This window comes from Nerophis lumbriciformis, linkage group LG18, assembly GCF_033978685.3.
Source record: "Nerophis lumbriciformis linkage group LG18, RoL_Nlum_v2.1, whole genome shotgun sequence".
Classification (NCBI taxonomy): Eukaryota; Metazoa; Chordata; class Actinopteri; order Syngnathiformes; family Syngnathidae; genus Nerophis; species Nerophis lumbriciformis.
In genome coordinates this window covers 38,760,001-38,779,115 of record NC_084565.2, presented here as the reverse complement: position 1 = coordinate 38,779,115, position 19,115 = coordinate 38,760,001, and the positions used below count along the sequence as shown (strand labels likewise).

At 39.2% G+C, this 19,115-nt stretch overlaps 1 protein-coding gene across 1 annotated transcript in view; it reads right to left on the bottom strand.

The window, feature by feature from the left end:
• The window catches only part of crocc2 (ciliary rootlet coiled-coil, rootletin family member 2), a 185,459-nt gene that overhangs the window by 132,044 nt on the left and 34,300 nt on the right, over positions 1-19,115 (bottom strand). Inside the window, exons 4-10 of the mRNA XM_072915124.1 lie at positions 18,073-18,234; positions 17,928-18,011; positions 17,451-17,545; positions 12,862-13,006; positions 12,461-12,567; positions 4,308-4,514; positions 4,127-4,223 (exon numbers count right to left, since the gene is read on the bottom strand). Coding sequence (XP_072771225.1) covers positions 4,127-4,223; positions 4,308-4,514; positions 12,461-12,567; positions 12,862-13,006; positions 17,451-17,545; positions 17,928-18,011; positions 18,073-18,234 — 897 coding nt within the window. The remainder of the gene's footprint in view (positions 1-4,126; positions 4,224-4,307; positions 4,515-12,460; positions 12,568-12,861; positions 13,007-17,450; positions 17,546-17,927; positions 18,012-18,072; positions 18,235-19,115) is intronic.

Here is a 19,115-nt window from a genome sequence, read left to right as displayed (position 1 = left end):
GGGATGTCCGATAATATCGGACTGTATCGGCCGATAAATGCTTTAAAATGTAATATCGAAAATGATCTATATCGGTTTCGAAATTATCTGTATCGGTTTCAGAACGTAAAATGTATGACTTTTTAAAACGGCGCTGTGTACACGGACGTAGGGAGAAGTACAGAGCGCCAATAAACCTTAAAGGCACTGCCTTTGCATGCCGGCCCAATCACATAATATCTACGGCTTTTCACACACACACAAGTGAATACAAGGCATACTTGGTCAACAGCCATACAGGTCACACTGAGGGTGGCCGTATAAACAACTTTAACACTGTTACAAATACGCGCCACACTGTGAACCCACACCAAACAAGAATGACAAACACATTTCGGGAGAACATCCGCACCGTAACACAACAGAACAAATACCCAGAAGCCCTTGCAGCACTAACTCTTCCGGGACGCTACAATATACACCCCCGCTACCTCCCATGCCCTCACCTCAACCTCCTCATGCTCTCTCAGGTAGAGCATGTCCCAAATTCCAAGCTGCTGTTTTAAAGCATGTTAAAAAAAATAATCCACTTTGTGACTTCAATAATAAATATGGCAGTGCCATGTTGGCATTTTTTTTCCATAACTTGAGTTGATTTATTTTGGGAAAACCTTGTTACATTGTTAAATGCATCCAGCGGGGCATCACAACAAAATTAGGCATAATAAGAGAGAGCATGAGGAGGTTGAGGTGGGCGGGATTGGGGGAAAGGGGGGGTGTATATTGTAGCGTCCTGGAAGAGTTAGTGCTGCAAGGGGTTCTGGGTATTTGTTCTGTTGTGTTTATGTTGTGTTACGGTGCGGATGTCCTCCCGAAATGTGTTTGTCATTCTTGTTTGGTGTGGGTTCACAGTGCGGGGCATATTTGTAACAGTGTTAAAGTTGTTTATACGGCCACCCTCAGTGTGACCTGTATGGCTGTTGACCAAGTATGCATTTGCATTCACTTGTGTGTGTGGAAAAAGCCATAGATATTATGTGATTGGGCCGGCAGGCAAAGGCAGTGCCTTTAAAGCACGCCCCCAATATTGTTGTCTGGGTGGAAATCAGGAGAAATTCGGGAGAATGGTTGCCCCGGGAGATTTTCGGGAGGGGCACTGAAATTCGGGAGGGTTGGCAAGTGTGACTGGGAGAGGCAACTGCTCCGTACTTCTCCCGACGTCCGTGTGCCACTCCGTACAGCGGCGTTTTAAAAAGTCATAATTTACCGATAATTTCCGATATTACATTTCAAAGCATTTATCGGCTGATAATATCGGACTGCCGATATTATCGGCCAATAAATGTTTTGTAATAATGCTTTTGTTGTGGTTACGTCCGAAAATAAAGCGTTTTTTGCTCAGTAAAAGTGATGGATGGAATTGATGTCCTCTTTAAAGCTCTGGAAAGACGACCAGTGCTGACGATCATTGTTTTATCTGTCGCTCACAGTTGCATTGCAAAATCCCACAAAACAAATAGTTATGTTTATTTTGCTTACAGTTCAGATTGGATTTTATTTTGTGCGTGGCATAGATTTGATATGCGCAGAGGACTGCAATTGCGCACCTTAGAGCAGACCCGAATTAACCCTTGTGTGGTGTTCAGGTGAGTGCCCCTAAGAAAAGGCATTGAAGCTTAGGGAAGGCTATGCAGAATGAAACTAAAACTGAACTGGCTACAAAGTAAACAAAAACAAAATGCTGGACAACAGCAAAGACTTACTCTAGAGCAGTGGTTCTTAACCTTGTTGGAGGTACCGAACCCCACCAGTTTCATATGCGCATTCACCGAACCCTTCTTGAGTGAAAAATAAAATGATGGTTTTTTTTCAAATTCAAGACAAAGTTGTATGTTTTTGGTAACACTTTAGAATGGGGAACATATTCTAAGTAACAAAGACTTAATTTAGAGTTTTTTGGACACTAGGGGATCATATTATAAGTAACAAAGACTTAATTTAGAGTTATTTGGACTCTAGGGGAACATATTCTAAGTAACAAAGACTTAATTTAGAGTTATTTGGACTCTAGGGGAACATATTCTAAGTAATAAAGACTTAATTTAGAGTTTTTTGGACACTAGGGGATCATATTCTAAGCAACAAAGACTTAATTTAGAGTTATTTCGACTCTAGGGGAACATATTCTAAGTAACAAAGACTTAATTTAGAGTTATTTGGACTCTAGGGGAACATATTCTAAGTAATAAAGACTTAATTTTGAGTTTTCTGGACACTAGGGGATCATATTATAAGTAACAAAGACTTAATTTAGAGTTATTTGGACTCTAGGGGAACATATTCTATGTAACAAAGACTTAATTTAGAGTTATTTGGACAATAGGGGAACATATTCTAAGTAACAAAGACTTAATTTAGAGTTTTTTGGACACTAGGGGATCATATTCTAAGTAACAAAGACTTAATTTAGAGTTATTTCGACTCTAGGGGAACATATTCTAAGTAACAAAGACTTAATTTAGAGTTATTTGGACTCTAGGGGAACATATTCTAAGTAATAAAGACTTAATTTTGAGTTTTTTGGACACTAGGGGATCATATTCTAAGTAACAAAGACTTAATTTAGAGTTATTTGGACTAGGGGAACATATTCTAAGTAACAAAGACTTAATTTAGAGTTATTTGGACTCTAGGGGAACATATTCTAAGTAACAAAGACTTAATTTAGAGTTATTTGGACACTAGGGGATCATATTCTAAGTAACAAAGACTTTAATTTAGAGTTTTTTGGACACTAGGGGAACATATTCTAAGTAACAAAGACTTAATTTAGAGTTATTTGGTTAGGGTTAGGGCATACTTGCCAACCTTGTGACCTCCGATTTCGGGAGGTGGGGGGTGGGGGCGTGGTTGGGGGCGTGGTTAAGAGGGGAGGAGTATATTGACAACTAGAATTCACCACTTCAAGTATTTCATATATATATATATATATATATATATATATATATATATATATATATATATATATCCTGAAAATATGCAAACAAAACTGTGTTTAGATAATTGATACTTCAAACTTGCATAAATAAATATTAAGGAATATAACATAACTTGACTTCTGAGAGCTTCAAAATGTAATGAATAAAATGCTAAAGTTGTTGATAAACAAGCAATTATTTTAATAATTAAATATGGTCTTTTTAAATGAATTATTATGATAATTTAAAATTAATTATTTCAAATATGTTTATTTTAATGTATAATTCTATGGCTGGATGTAATAAGGAGTCAGAAAAAATACAAATAAAAATACAATTAATTTTGATGTTTTTAGCAAAATGTAGTAAAAATGTATTTATTTATTTTTTGTTTTAATTAATAAATATATTTATTTTTAGGTAAGATAAACATAATAATACAATTTATCTCTAGTCTGGATGATTTAGTTCTTGTCACCCTGTTGTCCTCCCGTCATGAAAAAAGGCTGTCCTCACTCAGGTCCGCATGGAGCTGGAGGGGGTGTGGCCTCCAGCTCCGGCTGAAAATCGGGAGATTTTCGGGAGAATATTTGTCCCGGGAGGTTTTCGGGAGAGGCGCTGAATTTCGGGAGTCTCCCGGAAAATTCGGGAGGGTTGGCAAGTATGGGTTAGGGTTAGAGGGTCAGGGCCAGGGTTAGGGTTATAATAAGGCCATGCCGAATAAGGCATTAATAAGTACTTAATAATGACTAGTTAAGAGCCAATGTGTTACTAATTTGCATGTTAATAAGCAATTAATTAATGGTGAATATGCTCCCCTTACTAAAGTGTTACCATGTTTTATTACTGGTGCACCAAATGAACCGTGCATGAACATCACCTTGTTCAAAGAACAAAACCAACACAGTGCATAAACTCACAACAAATTACACACCTGCAAATCAGTCTGACTTCTGCTGTTGCCGTATCCGTAATACGCCAATAGGGAGAAGTTTTTATTTAGACGATGAGTCGGGTGTGTTTTGACCTCCGCCGAACCCCTGAGCCCGACTCACCAAACCCCTAGGGTTCCATCGAACCCAGGTTAAGAACCACTGCCTTAGAGGGAGCGTTGATTGGGACCAGACTTCAACTGATTCAACACCCAATCCTGACTGCTCACATCTCACCATGGTGTCCAAGCTGCTCTGCAGGCTAGTAAGGGCGGCGTCTTTCTCGCTGTTTAGGCTGCGAAGGTGATCCACTGCGTCCACCAGCTCAACGACCCTGAGCGCACCGACATGAAGACATGAGAGTTCCTTAGGACACAACCGTCGTCGTCGATAGTTTCTTGGTTACGGTGGACTTTACCTGGAGTTGAGCACCACTTTCTCTGCATCCCAGCGGCCCTGAAGCTGCATGGCCTCTCGGAGCTTGGTCTTCAGCTGCCTCTCCAGGGTCCGTGCCTCCGTACCACTGGAGGCGCTCTCCTGCGTCCCTCTGGACTGAAGGTTCTGACAGACGGCGTGAAGCTGCTGGCTGGCGGCGGCGCACTCGCCTCGCATGTCAGCGAGCGTCCTGGAAGGAGGCGTCGCCTGTGATTGTGACATTTTTGCTGGCTCCAAAACACATTTTTTATCGAATTTGTTTTTTTGTCAAGCGTGTTGGCAAAATGTTGCTGACAAAGTATATTCTAGTGATGGGTCCGGCAACACCGATGCATCGGCGCATGCGTCGAGCTCATAGAGCAAAACCCTGTGTCGGTGCGCGTACGGCTTTTAGAAAGTCACGTGACCGATCATGAGCTGTTTTGGTCACGTGACCGATACGCGAACTGTGTCGCACTGACGCCTCCTCTGTGCCCTGTGAGTGTGTCTTTTCTACAGCCGGAGAAATAATAACTAAGAAGAGAAATCGTCTAAAATGTAATACGTCGGAAAAACTTTTTTTTTTTTTTTTTTATAAAAATGTGTAAAAAAAATAAAATTAAAACAATTCCCAGTCCACAATCATCCACAACACGTTCTCTTAGATTTCCATGTTATGATACATGTTCACATTATTTATTGACTGTATCTAAAAAAGATAAAAATATATTTTTATTTAAATGAAGATATGAAATAATCCTAAATGAAATACAATGACTTGGTTTATATTATTGTATATACTAGGGCAGGGGTCCGCGGTCACCAGGTAGCCCGTAAGGACCAGATCAGTCGCCCGCTCGCCTGTTCTAAAAATAGCTCAAAGAGCAGCACTTACCAGTGAGCTGCCTCTATTTTTTAAATTGTATTTATTTACTAGCAAGCTGGTCTCGCTTTGCTCGACATTTTTAATTTTAAAAGAGACAAAACTCAAATAGAATTTGAAAATCCAAGAAAATATTTTAAAGACTTGGTCTTCACTTGGAATAAGCGGTAGAAATGGATGGATGGATGAGTCTTCACTTGTTTAAATAAATTCATTTATTTTTTACTTTGCTTCTTATTACTTTTAGAAATACAAAAAAAAATACAACCTTAAAAATGATTTTAGGATTTTTAAACAAATATACCTTTTTACCTTTTAATTTTTTTTTTTAATTATTGTAAAGAATGATAAATATTTTAGCTTCTGTTTTTTCGACGAAGAATATTTGTGAAATATTTCTTCAAACTTACTATGATTAAAATTCAAAAAAAATTATTCTGGCAAATCTAGAAAATCTGTAGAATCAAATTTAAATCTTATTTCAAAGTATTTTGAATTTCTTTTAAAATTGTTGTTCTGGAAAATCTAGAAGAAATACTGATTTGTCTTTGTTAGAAATATAGCTTGGTCCAATTTGTTAAGTATTCTAACAAAGTGCAGATTGGATATTAACCAATTTAAAACATGTCATCAAAATTCTAAAATGTATCTTAATCAGGAAAAATTACTAATGATGTTCCATAAATTCTTTTTTTAATTTTTTCAAAAAGATTCAAATTAGCTAGTTTTTCTCTTCTTTTTGTCGGTTGAATTTTGAATTTTAAAGAGTCGAAATTGAAGATAAACTATGTTTCAAAATGTTATTTTAATTTTTTTTCGTGTTTTCTCCTCTTTTAAACCGTTCAATTAAGTGTTTTTTTCATCATTTATTCTCTACAAAAAACCTTCCGTAAAAGGAAAAAAAAATGTACGACGGAATGACAGACAGAAATACCCATTTTTTTATATATATAAATTTATTTATTTAGCTATTCTTGTTTAAATCACACTTACGTGTAACTTACAAATGACAATATATTTATTTATTTAAGTGTGTATGAAACTGGTAGCCCTTCGCATTAATCAGTACCCAAGAAGTAGTTTTTGGTTTCAAAAAGGTTGGTGACCCCTGTACTAGAGCATAAAATCAGTGTCAGTTGAGTCGGTCCATAGGTTGCCTGTAGGGATTTTTAATGTCCAGCAGATGTCAGTATTTAGTGACACAGTATCGACACAGTATCAATACAGTTTTGCAATGTGTCGAAACGCTTCATGACGCCTCATCAACCCATCACTAGTATATTCTATTGTTTGTGTTTGTTTTACCTAACTTGGTGTCACGACTTGGACTATGGAGTTTTTTGTTTTCCCAAGATGCAAGTGAATTTGGATCGGACATGGCTTGAAGGTGGGTACATGATTTATTTATTACTATCAAAAAGGAACAAAAGAAAAGCGCGCACAATGGCGGAGGTAAAAAAAAAAACTTGGCGAATGAAAACAAAACTTGCACAAAGGCAGAAACTGAACACGAAATAAAAAACACTTACTGTGGCATGGGACCGTGAACAGGGCTTGAAACGAGAGGATAGCAGGGTTAGAAAAGATATGACACCAGGACGAACAACAGAAAATGAAAAGCTTAAATAACACAGACATGATTAACAACAGGGTGCGTGACTCAAAACAGGTGCGTGACATGACAGGTGAAAACTAATGGGTTGCTATGGTGACAAACAAGAGTGCATAATGAGTCCAAACGTGGAACAGGTGAAACTAATGGGTAACCATGGAAACAAGACAAGGGAGTGAAAAGCCAGAAACTAAAGAGTCAATAACTAAACTAAACAAAACATGACTAAAACAAAACATGATTACACAGACATGACACTTGGAGAGTTTACAGTGTTCAAATACACGAGAAATACAAGTTTTGAAAGGGTATATATGCATTATTATTATGTATTAAAGTTAAAGTTAAAGTTAAAGTACCAATGATTGTCACACACACACACTACACTGCAAAAAGTCAGTGTTCAAAAACAAGGAAAAAAAATACAAAAATGAGGGGTATTTTATTTGAACTAAGCAAAATTATCTGCCAATGGAACAAGAAAATTTGGCTTGTCAAGACTTTCCAAAACAAGTCAAATTAGCTAACCTCAATGAACCCAAAAATACCTTAAAATAAGTATATTCTCATTATAACAAGTGCACTTTTCTTGGTAGAAAAAAAAATGAGACCTTTTGCTCAATATGTTGAAAAATATTCTTAAATGAAGTAAATGCTAGTGCCATTATCTTCACATAATGATATTACATTTCTTGAAACCAGCAAACTTATACTAAAAACTAGTTTATTGTTCTTAATGGAAAGGCAACAAGGCAAGCGCTTGTTACTCTCGGGGTCTCCTAGCCACTCAGGTAAATCATATGGTCTAAAAATGCATTTTTCCATGGATAACATGACATCATCGCGCCAAGTGCGTGCTCTTTCAGTCAATTAGTGCACATATATACAGCCCGGCCCCCGGCCAAAAATTTTTAATTGTAATTTTGAAGAATTTATCTGAATGTGCATGAACTATTTCTGTTCAAAATTGTTAGAAATGTTAAATGTTTGAATATTAACTGTCAGTTTACTGTACTGTGCCAACTGTACTACTATATGAGTACCTATTTTCTATTGTTTCATTGAAAATAAAACAGCAAAGTCCATTTGGCTGTCATCTGTTTTAATTATGAGACACAATTGTGTCAAAGTCATGATTTTTTATTTTCATGCTTGAAATAAGAAATGATTACTTTAAAAAAGTAGTTTTATACTTGTGAGTGTTGATGACACAGCTTTGTTGATATTCTAGTTTCAAGCATGTTTTACTCAATATAGCTAAATCTCAGCAACAAGCTGTAATATCTTACTGAGATCATTTAGGACCAAAACCCTTAAAACAAGTAAAACACTCTAACATAAAATCTTATGTATGGCCGCGCAAGTCTCGGGATGCCCAAAATGTCCATAACACAACCAGCCGAGTCCCACGGGGACAGAGGATAAAGGTTGGAAAAGTCGGCAAAAGTCCCAAAAATGTTCAAAATACCTACCCAGGTTCGAGTCCCACAAGTCCCGGGATGCCCAAAATGTCCATAACACACCCGGCCGGGTCCCACGGGGAAGGGGGATAAAAGTTGGAAAAGTCGGCAAAAGTCCCAAAAATGTTCAAAATACCTACCCAGGTTCCAGTCCCACAAGTCCCGCCGCCGGCCGGGATGTCCAAAATGTCAAAAACGCGCCCAGCAAAGACCCACAGGAAGGCAGGGAGAAAAGTGATAAAATTCGGTAAAATGTTCAAAGTCTTAAGACTTGTGGTACTACATGTGGGACTGGAACCTGGGTAGGTATTTAGAACATTTTTGGAACTTTTGTCGACTTTTCCAACTTTCATCCCCCCTCCCTGTGGGACTCGGCTGGGTGTGTTATGGACATTTTGGGCATCATTTAGGACCAAAACACTTAAAACAAGTAAAACACTCTAACATAAAATCTTATGTATGGCCGCGCAAGTCTCGGGATGCCCAAAATGTCCATAACACAACCAGCCGAGTCCCACGGGGACAGAGGATAAAAGTTGGAAAAGTCGGCAAAAGTCCCAAAAATGTTCAAAATACCTACCCAGGTTCTAGTCCCACAAGTCCCGCCGCCGGCCGGGATGTCCAAAATGTCAAAAACGCGCCCAGCAAAGACCTACAGGAAGGCAGGGAGAAAAGTGATAAAATTCGGTAAAATGTTCAAAGTCTTAAGACTTGTGGCACTCCATGTGGGACTGGAACCTGGGTAGGTATTTAGAACATTTTTGGAACTTTTGTCGACTTTTCCAACTTTCATCCCCCCTCCCTGTGGGACTCGTCTGGGTGTGTTATGGACATTTTGGCCATCATTTAGGACCAAAACACTTAAAACAAGTAAAACACTATAACATAAAATCTGCTTAGTGAGAAGAATGATCTTATCAGACAGAAAATAAGCAAATATCACCCTTATTTGACATATTTCATCTTACTTAGATTTCAGTTTTTGCAGTGTAGGTGTGGCGAAATTATTCTCTGCATTTGACCCGTCACCCTTGATCATACTTGCCAACCTTGAGACCTCCGATTTCGGGAGGTGGGGGCGTGGTCGGGGGTGGGGCGGGGCGTGGTTGGGGGCGTGGTTAAGAGGGGAGGAGTATATTGACAGCTAGAATTCACCAAGTCAAGTATTTCATACATACATATATATATATATATATATATATATATATATATATATATATATATATATATAGATATAGATATCTACATCCTGAAAATATGCAAACAAAACTGTGTTTAGATAATTGATACTTCAAACTTGCATAAAGTTAAAAGTTAAAGTTAAAGTACCAATGATTGTCACACACACACTAGGTGTGGCGAAATTATTCTCTGCATTTAACCCATCACCCTTGATCACCCCCTGGGAGGTGAGGGGAGCAGTGGGCAGCAGCGGTGGCCGCGCCCGGGAATCATTTTTGGTGATTTAACCCCCAATTCCAACCCTTGATACTGAGTGCCAAGCAGGGAGGTAATGGGTCCCATTTTTATAGTCTTTGGTATGACTCGGCCGGGGTTTGAACCCACAACCTACCGATCTCAGGGCGGACACTCTAACCACTAGGCCACTGAGTAGGTTAAATAAATATTAAGGAGTATAACATAACTTGGCTTCTGAGAGTTTCAAAATGTAATGAATAAAATGCTAAAGTTGTTGATAAACAAGCAATTATTTTAATAATTAAATATGGTCATTTTAAATGAATTATTATGATAATTTAAAATCAATTATTTCAAATATGTTTATTTTAATGTATAATTCTATGGCTGAATGTAATAAGGAGTCACGAAAAAATACAAATAAAAATACAATTAATTTTGATGTTTTTAGCAAAATATAGTAAAAATGTATTTAGTTTTTTTTTTTTTAAATTAATAAATATATTTAATTAATACAATTTATCTCTTGTCTGGATGATTTAGTTCTTGTCACCCTGTTGTCCTCCCGTCATGAAAAAAGGCTGTCCTCACTCAGGTCCGCATGGAGCTGGAGGGGGCGTGGCTTCCAGCTCCGGCTGAAAATCGGGAGATTTTCGGGAGAATATTTGTCCCGGGAGCTTTTCGGGAGAGGCGCTGAATTTCGGGAGTCTCCCGGAAAATTCGGGAGGGTTGGCAAGTATGCCCTTGATCACCCCCTGGGAGGTGAGGGGAGCAGTGGGCAGCAGCCCTTGATGCTGAGTGCCAAGCAGGGAGGTAAAGGCTCCCATTTTTATAGTCTTTGGTATGACTCGGCCGGGGTTTGAACTCACAACCTACCAGAGGTGTGGACTCGAGTCACATGACTTGGACTCGAGTCAGACTCGAGTCATGAATTTGATGACTTTAGACTCGACTTGACAAAATGTAAAAAGACTTGCAACTCGACTTAGACTTTAACATCAATGACTTGTGACTTCACTTGGACTTGAGCCTTTTGAATTGACATGACTTGACATGACTTGCTACTTTCCCCAAAACCCAAAGATGAAAAAGTTATTCGGGAGCGCTCCGTATTTTTCATTGTGTACTTGTCTATCAGCGTTGCGTGTGTCAGCTGGTGTGGTCTCAGTACAACAGCCAATCAAATTAGATCTACTTTGTTTTCATCACAGCATTCATCCAATCAAATTGCAGGACAACCAACGAAGAAGACATGTCCAAACCACATGCCAGTGAACAAAAAATGATACCTAAAATAATTTTGTTTGGGTATAAAAATTACGAGGTGGTCAACACAAAACGGTTTGCAGTATGCAACACATGCGGTTCGAAAATTACTGATGGAGAGGCAACAACTTCCAACTTCGTCCGGCATTTGAAGTTGCACAAAAAACGGTAAGTTTTGAATGTAAGATAACGTTTATTGGCTAAGTAACGTGACTTGTATTTGCTCTGTAGTTAAATCAGTGAGGCTGTAAACTCACTGCTAACGTTATAACGTTATTGCAAACACGGGAATCTGTTGCAGTTCACTACCTTATTCATACTTTTTGTTCAGTGATTTTTTTTAAGCAGGGTTACGTTAGTCAATATATCACACGTAACGTTAGACGGCGGTCAGCAGCACCGCGTATTTTAGCCACCTAAAAAAAGACAAAAATAGTAAAATAAAGGTCAGTTAAAATGTATACTATATTATGAATATGTGTACCGTTTTAGCTAGCTTTCTGACATACTGTTGGTTGTTTACCTCAGTGGTCCCCAACCACCGGGCCGCGGCCCGGTACTGGTCCGTGGATCGATTGGTATCGGGCCGCACAAGAAATCATTTTTTATTTTTTATTTTTATTTTTTTATTAAATCAACATAAAAAACACAAGATACACTTACAAGTAGTGCACCAACCCAAAACAACTCTCTCCCCCCTTTTGTTCTGGGCATTGAACATGAAGACTCTTCCTTCACTGTTCCGAGTGGCCATGAGAGTCTTGGCAGTGCCTGCCTCCAGTGCTCCAGTGGAGCGAGTTTTCAGCCATGGTGGCATCATACTACGCCCCCATCGTGCACAAATGACTGACAGACTCTTGGCTAATTTGGTCTTTTGCAAATGCAATGCAGCATAGGGCCCTGACATATAAAAAGTACAACTTTTTTGTTATGTTCACGTATATGTCATGTTTTTTCAATGTTAACACTTTTGTACAAATAAGTACATTTGCACTTTATTTTTCAATGTGTTTGTTCTGTAAAGGAATGAGTTAATGTTTAAAATGACTGGTTAATAGTGCTATTATGAAGTGCAATGTCAGCACAATTTTCTTTCCTGCAATTTAAAATGCACTTGTTTTAATAAATAAATACAGCGTTTGAAAAGCATACACAATCTGTGTTAATATATTAGTCTGTGGTTAAAAGGACTTGAAAGGACTCGAAACTCAAAATGCAGGACTTAGGACTTGACTTGAGACTTTCCAGTCTTGACTTTGGACTTGACTCGGGGCTTGCCTGTCTTGACTCGGGACTTGACTCGGACTTGAGGGCAAAGACTTGAGACTTACTTGTGACTTGCAAAACAATGACTTGGTCCCACCTCTGCAACCTACCCATCTCAGGGCGGACACTCTAACCACTAGGCCACTGAGTTGCCCCGTGGTTAAATCAAGGCCTTAGAATGCAATAAATGTGTTCTTGTCTTACATAGGGACTGTGAATGATAGTCAACATTTGGCTCGCTCCACACTCACCTGTCAGCAAAGCCCCTCAGCTGGGTGAAGGTGCTCCTCAGGGAAGCGGCCTGGCGCCACAAGGCTCTGACGCGTGCCTGCTGGCGACTCGGGCGGGAAGGAGCCGTCTGCAAGGCCGGGGGGGGAGACTGTAGCGAGAGATGGCACCTTTCATGTTATTGTGATCCCAAACAGACGCTGTCCTGGAAGTGTGCTGGCACACAGGCAAGTCATTGGATTTCCCTGAATAAACACATGTAGAACATTTACGGCCCCCCCCCCCCCCCCCGCCCCCTTTAGCACTTGGAATGTTTTCACAGGAAAAAACAACTGGAGGAATCACAGTAAAAAGCTGGCTATGAATGGGATTCCTCCGCCAGGGGGTTAATTCTTGCTTTTTTTCTGACTTTTTTTCACCTCACCTCTTGTTCCTTGCACAGGCGCGCCTCGCTCCGCACCGCATCTTGGCGGGCCTCGCGCCAGGTCTCGGCCAGCGCCCGGTTGACGGTGCCGGCCTGCTCCAGTTGTTCCCGCAGCACCGAGTTGACTTGGCTGAGGCGGGCACATCTGGGAAGACAACGGCAACCTTTTGGTCACGACAACACCTTCTATTTCTTGGGAGTCGGCGTGTCCACGGTACGTTTCGGGGGCTTTTAGATCCACCCTCGCCCACCGAGCGTCCATGTGTGACAGCTTTGTAACATCTGTGTCAGCTTAGCTTTCATTTGCACCACATCTGCTCCCAGGAACATCTGCAGAGGGCTCATTCTCACACTCGCACACCCTGGTGCATGTTGTTATCTGCGCGTACACAATGGACGATAACACATGCTTGTCTTTCTAAAAGCAGCGTTATTACTCATCTGATACCCTTTCGCATACATTCGCTTATTTGTGGATACATTTGATTTGCCCTCGCTCATAAACACATTATAATGGGACTGTTTGTCATTACGATGGCATCGGGAACTGCACTTTTTGGTGGGAAATCATTCACAACTTATGTAAGACAACTGGGGTGATGCCGTTACCATGATCACCAGTGGTAATGGTGTGGCTGTGTATGTGTGTAGTGTGCATATGTATGTATATATTTATAATTTATGTACCGTATTTTTCGGACTATAAGCATACCTGCCAACTTTTGAAATCAGAAAAACCTAGTAGCCAGGGTCCAAGGGCCGCAGGCCCCGGTAGGTCCAGGACAAAGTCCTGGTGGGGGGTTCCTTCGCCCCCCGACGCAAAATGATTATTAGCATTCAGACAGGTTAAAATGTTGCTAAAACCATCACTTTTCTATCAGTCACAGTGACTTTTCAAAACAAAAATATTACAGCAAAAATCATATGGGTTGATTGACATGTTTATTCTGTAAGCTAACTTCAATAGTTTGAAATTATTTTGACAGTTAATGCCAGTTATCCTGTCAACCTTTCACAAGACTTCAATTTGTTAATTGAAAGTATAAACAGTATAAACACTTTTTACAGTAAACAAATGGTAAAACAGTACTAAACAATTCCATTAAAAAAAAAATTGGTGTCATTATTAACTTTCTGTCCAAGCTTGTATAATCTACTGCCTTGTTCAATTGTAAAAAATATTCTGTGCCTAAAATTCACATTTCTATCACAATTATCATACTGTAAACATGGTAAGCTAACTTCATTAAAATTAATAGTCCTGTCAAAAGCATGGAATTACAATTCAAATGTAGTTTTTTTGTAAGCCTTTCAAAAGAATTCAAAATATGAAAAATTAATTTAAGCCATCAGACACTTGAAAAGTGGCACATCACATCTCTAATGTAATCATTTTAACTTTTCAACAGAAATAGCATTGCAAAAATATTAAGGACATACTTCTGTATTTTGGTAGTTATGCTGTCAACATTTAACAAGATTTCCTCAACTTGGACTTGAAAGCATAAATAGTATAAACACTTTTAACAGTATAACAGTACTAAACAATTCCAATAGATAACATTGGTGTCATTACCTTTTTGTTTGCTCAATTATTGCCTCCGTAAATAAAACTTCGGCATTTATCACATCCAAAGAATCTGTTTGGGCGACGAAAAACGTTGAAAGTTTTCCACTTGTATCGCTAGCAACGGCATTAGACTTGTGTTTTTTTGTCCCAACGTGGTCTTTTACATCGCTAATTCCTCCGTGTCCGATCGAAAAATCTTGTCTGCACAAGGTGCAATTCGCGTAGTTTTCACCCTTTTTGGAACGGATAATTATTCCCGGATAGGCTTTTGAATATTCTTCACGGAATGACTGCAGTTTTCTTTTCGGTTTAAGACTCGTATGCGATTTTTCTCCGGCTGATTCCATGATCGTTCGCTCGTTTGGAAACAATGGCAACTGGTGCCTCGTGCTTGGCAGCGGTGCTATAAATAGCCTCGCGCATGGCATTCGGAATGGCTCGATAGGAAGTTACGGGAAGCAGTGTCGATTGTCATTGTTGTTACGCGATTTCGTGAATAAAACTTAATTTTTTTTAATTTTTTTTAATTAATGAAAAACCGTATTTTTTATCACTGCAACCGTAACCCGGAATAGGTTGATGAAAACCGTACTAATTACGGGAAAACCGGAGTAGTTGGCAGGTATGTATAAGTCGCAGTTTTTTTCATAGTTTGGCCGGGCTCCAGTGCGACTTATATGTCTTTTTTTTCCTTTTCTATTATGCATTTTCGGCAGGTGCGACTTATACTCCGAAAAATACGGTATATACAAATTGTCATGTCTGTGTGATCATGTTTTTTGTTTTGGTCATGTACGGTTTTTTTTTTGACTTTTTGTGCACTTTTGTTTTGTCACCATAGCAACCATTAGTTTTCACCTGTCACGTCACGCACCTGTTTCACGTTTTGAGTCACGCCCCTGTTTTCGTTAATCATGTCTATAGTATTTAAGTTCATTGTTTTCAGTTTGTCTTTCTGGTGACATCCCACAATTATGCTCTGCACATTTCTGAACACTTGATTTCATGTCCATCGTTCATGCTGGTCCTTTTAGTCCATGCCAAGTAAGTTTTGTTTATTAATGCTATAGTCTTTTGGTTTCATAGTTTGTTCTCCGCCACTGTGCGCGCTTTTCGTTTGTACTTTATTTTGATATATTAAATAAATCATGTATTTACATTCCCGTCTCGCCCGAGCCAACTTTCCGTTGCATTCCGGAAAAGCAAACACCCAGGACCAAGTCATGACACAAATTCATTAAGTTTGTACATAAGGTGAACAGGTAGTTCTAGCTCAGAGTCATTTATGATTTAAAGAAAAGGGGTGGGATTAAATAAGTGTAAACTTCTTCTCAATCCTTTTCAAATATGTAAAAAAAAATTAAAAAAATCCATTGCTCATTTTGTTTATTTTTTTTCTCCATTGTTTTCATTTTCCTATAATGGCTGTTAAGACTATAGCACCGTATTCAGGCTTGCTCTTGTTTTTTTGCATATTTGAAAAAAAAAGAAAATCAAATCCAAATCAAATCAACAACACTTTTGGTTTCCTTTGTTTTAATGCATTCTAAATATTAAAAATCAATGCAATCAAAAGTCCGCTTTATGAGCCCCTATCCTAACCTATTATATTGGAAGTAGAGATGTCCGATAATACCGGCCTGCCGATATTATCGGCCGATAAATGCTTTAAAATGTAATATCGGAAATTATCGGTATCGTTTTTTTAATTAAATCAACATAAAAACACAAGATACACTTACAATCAGTGCACTAACCCAAAAAACCTCCCTCCCCCATTTACACTCATTCACAAAAAAGGGTTGTTTCTTTCTGTTATTAATATTGTGGTTCCTACATTATATATCAATATATATCAATACAGTCTGCAAGGGATACAGTCCGTAAGCACACATGATTGTGCGTGCTGCTGGTCCACTAATAGTACTAACCTTTAACACTTAATTTGACTCATTTTCATTAATTACTAGTTTCTATGTAACTGTTTTTATATTGTTTTACTTTCTTTTTTATTCAAGAAAATGTTTTTAATTTATTTATCTTATTTTATTAATATTTAAAAAAAAGGACCTTATCTTCACCATACCTGGTTGTCCAAATTAGGCATAATAATGTGTTAATTCCACGACTGTATGTATCAGTATCGGTTGATATCGGTATTGTCAAGACGTGGACTATAGTCTGTTTGTTTTCCCGAGATGCAAGTAAAGCTGGACTGGTCATGGCGTGAAGGTAAATACATATTTATTTATAACACTCAAAGGAACAAAAAGCGCACTCAAGGCGGATGTACAAACTTGACTAAGGAAACAAAAAGATTTGCACGTGGGCAAAAAAAAACTGTGAACAATTAAACAAAAACACTAACTGTGGCATTAATAGAAAAAAACTTACTTGGACATGGCATGAAGTGCGCAGAGGTAGACAGAGTGTGACAGGGGTAAGAATGCGGGATGTCACCAGAACGACAAACTGAAAACAATGAACTTAAATACTACAGACATGATTAGTGAAAACAGGTGTGTGACTCAAAACGTGAAACAGGTGAAAACGAATGGGTTGCTATGGTGACAAACAAGAGTGCACAATGAGTCCAAACGTGAAACAGGTGAAACTAATGGGTAACTATGGAAACAAGACCAGGGAGTGAAAAGCCAGAAACTAAAGAGTCCAATAACTAAACAAAACATGACTAAAACAAAACATGATTACACCGACATGACAGGTATCAGTAATTAAAGAGTTGGACAATATCGGATATCGGCAAAAAGCCATTATCGGACATCCCTAATTGGGAGCTTAAGAGGTGCAAACAAAAACATGTCTGACAACCTCAGTAAATTCACATTTACTTCATGAATAGACAAATACCTCTGTGACTTTTGTGAAAATTATATATTTTGTTATTATTTGTTAGTATGGATAATTACTTTAAAACTATGGTGTTCGTCTTGCACACACAATTGTTACATTTTGTACCATTTTTCAAGAGACCTGACATCGTAGAACATCTACCCACCTTCTCTGCTCCTCGTCCAGCTGAGCGGCCTTACTGCAGATGGTCGCGTTAAGGTTTTCCTCGTCACGCTGGGCCAAATCCTGTTGGGCCAGCATCTGAACACACAAACACACATACTGTAGCATTATGATGTTAGCATCTGCGAGCACGGTAGTACACAGCAGTTGAGAGCCTCCAAAGACTCTGTGGGCACCTGAGCCAAGAACAACATTGGGAGTGAGCTAAGCAGGCCCACCACATGATATCAGAGTCCGGTCCGGTGCCAAACGGGGCAGCTGGCGAGCTCATCCATGGAATCAACACCTGGTTATAAGTACATCTTTACCAAGGCATGTTCTGGAAGCAAACTTTGGGAAGGAGGTTGGTGGTTCGTTTCAGAGAGTATTTGGCGTTTTGGAGTCTCGCCACATCCCAATGGTCAAACTTTAAAACCAGACATAGCGGTCAGGTTTAAGGAGACAGATTCCTTGCACATACCAACAATCGTATCTTCTCCAAGTTGGAGGTCTTCTCCAGAACCTGCCCTTCCAGTTCCCCGCACCTGCTCTTGTACTGGATGACCTGTGAAGAAAACCAAGACAAGGTGAGTCTGAGGAACATTTCTTGAGCACTTTCAGCGCACCTTGGTCTGTAGCCTCTGGACCAGTTGAGCCTGCCTCTGTTGGGCCTCCTGGAAGACATGTATGCGCTGCCTGAACACGCTCTCCTGGCTCGACGGTTGCCATGGCGACACGCTATCCTGGTCCGAGTCAGCCGGTGACGGCAACATCAGCATCTGATTGAGCTGGATGGAAAGAGTTTGAAAGAAGAAAACTCAATAATCTCAACTGGTGGGTCATAGACCCCAAAAACCATGGGAACGGATTTTCCGATGCGAGTCTTTCGCTTGAGGGCCAATCTTAAAAGCTTATGTTGCGTTTTGGACCAGTTGTTCCTCCCAGGGAATTCAAGTCACAAGTCGCTCCCAAGCTCTTTACGACACTTAAAGCTGAGTTGAAAAACCACCAGAGACAGAATAGGTATTTTGTAATATATTTGCAAAGCTTTGCATATATATATACATTTAGACCAGTCCAGTATAGAACATTCTATCGCGCCGCCAAGATGGTCTTCCCCCCCGACCAAACCCTCTCCCCTCTTAAGTCCCTGGCCGTCATGTCTCTCTAGCCAAAACAAATGCCCGTTATCGCTCTTTCTAACATTCCAAAGCTTCAAGGTTAACACACACAGTTTACTTGCAGACAAACAGAAAGAGAACAAATGGGAAAACACGAGCTGTTTTCAAAGAAGTAACACTTAAATTCGGATACATGTAAATATCTGCCTCCGACACTTACTCTCGCATTTTAAGAAATTATAGAATCATGGTTATTCTACTCGTAGAAATAGGGTGTGAACTAGTGTAAAATATTCAACTTTTTAAATTTTTTATTTTATTTGTATAACACGCTAGTTTTTTTAATTATTAGCTGAAGACTACAATAAAATAATCAAGAACCGTAACCAGTATTTGGCAAATACCGAGGTCAGAAAATGAAAGGCTAAAATTATGGGTTTTTCCAGCAATAATACTAGAATTTGCCATTCCAGTAGGAATTACGTGTGGATGCAAGCCGCCTAACGCGTGAGTGGAACTAAACTGCTTGACTGTCCAGGGTGAGTGGA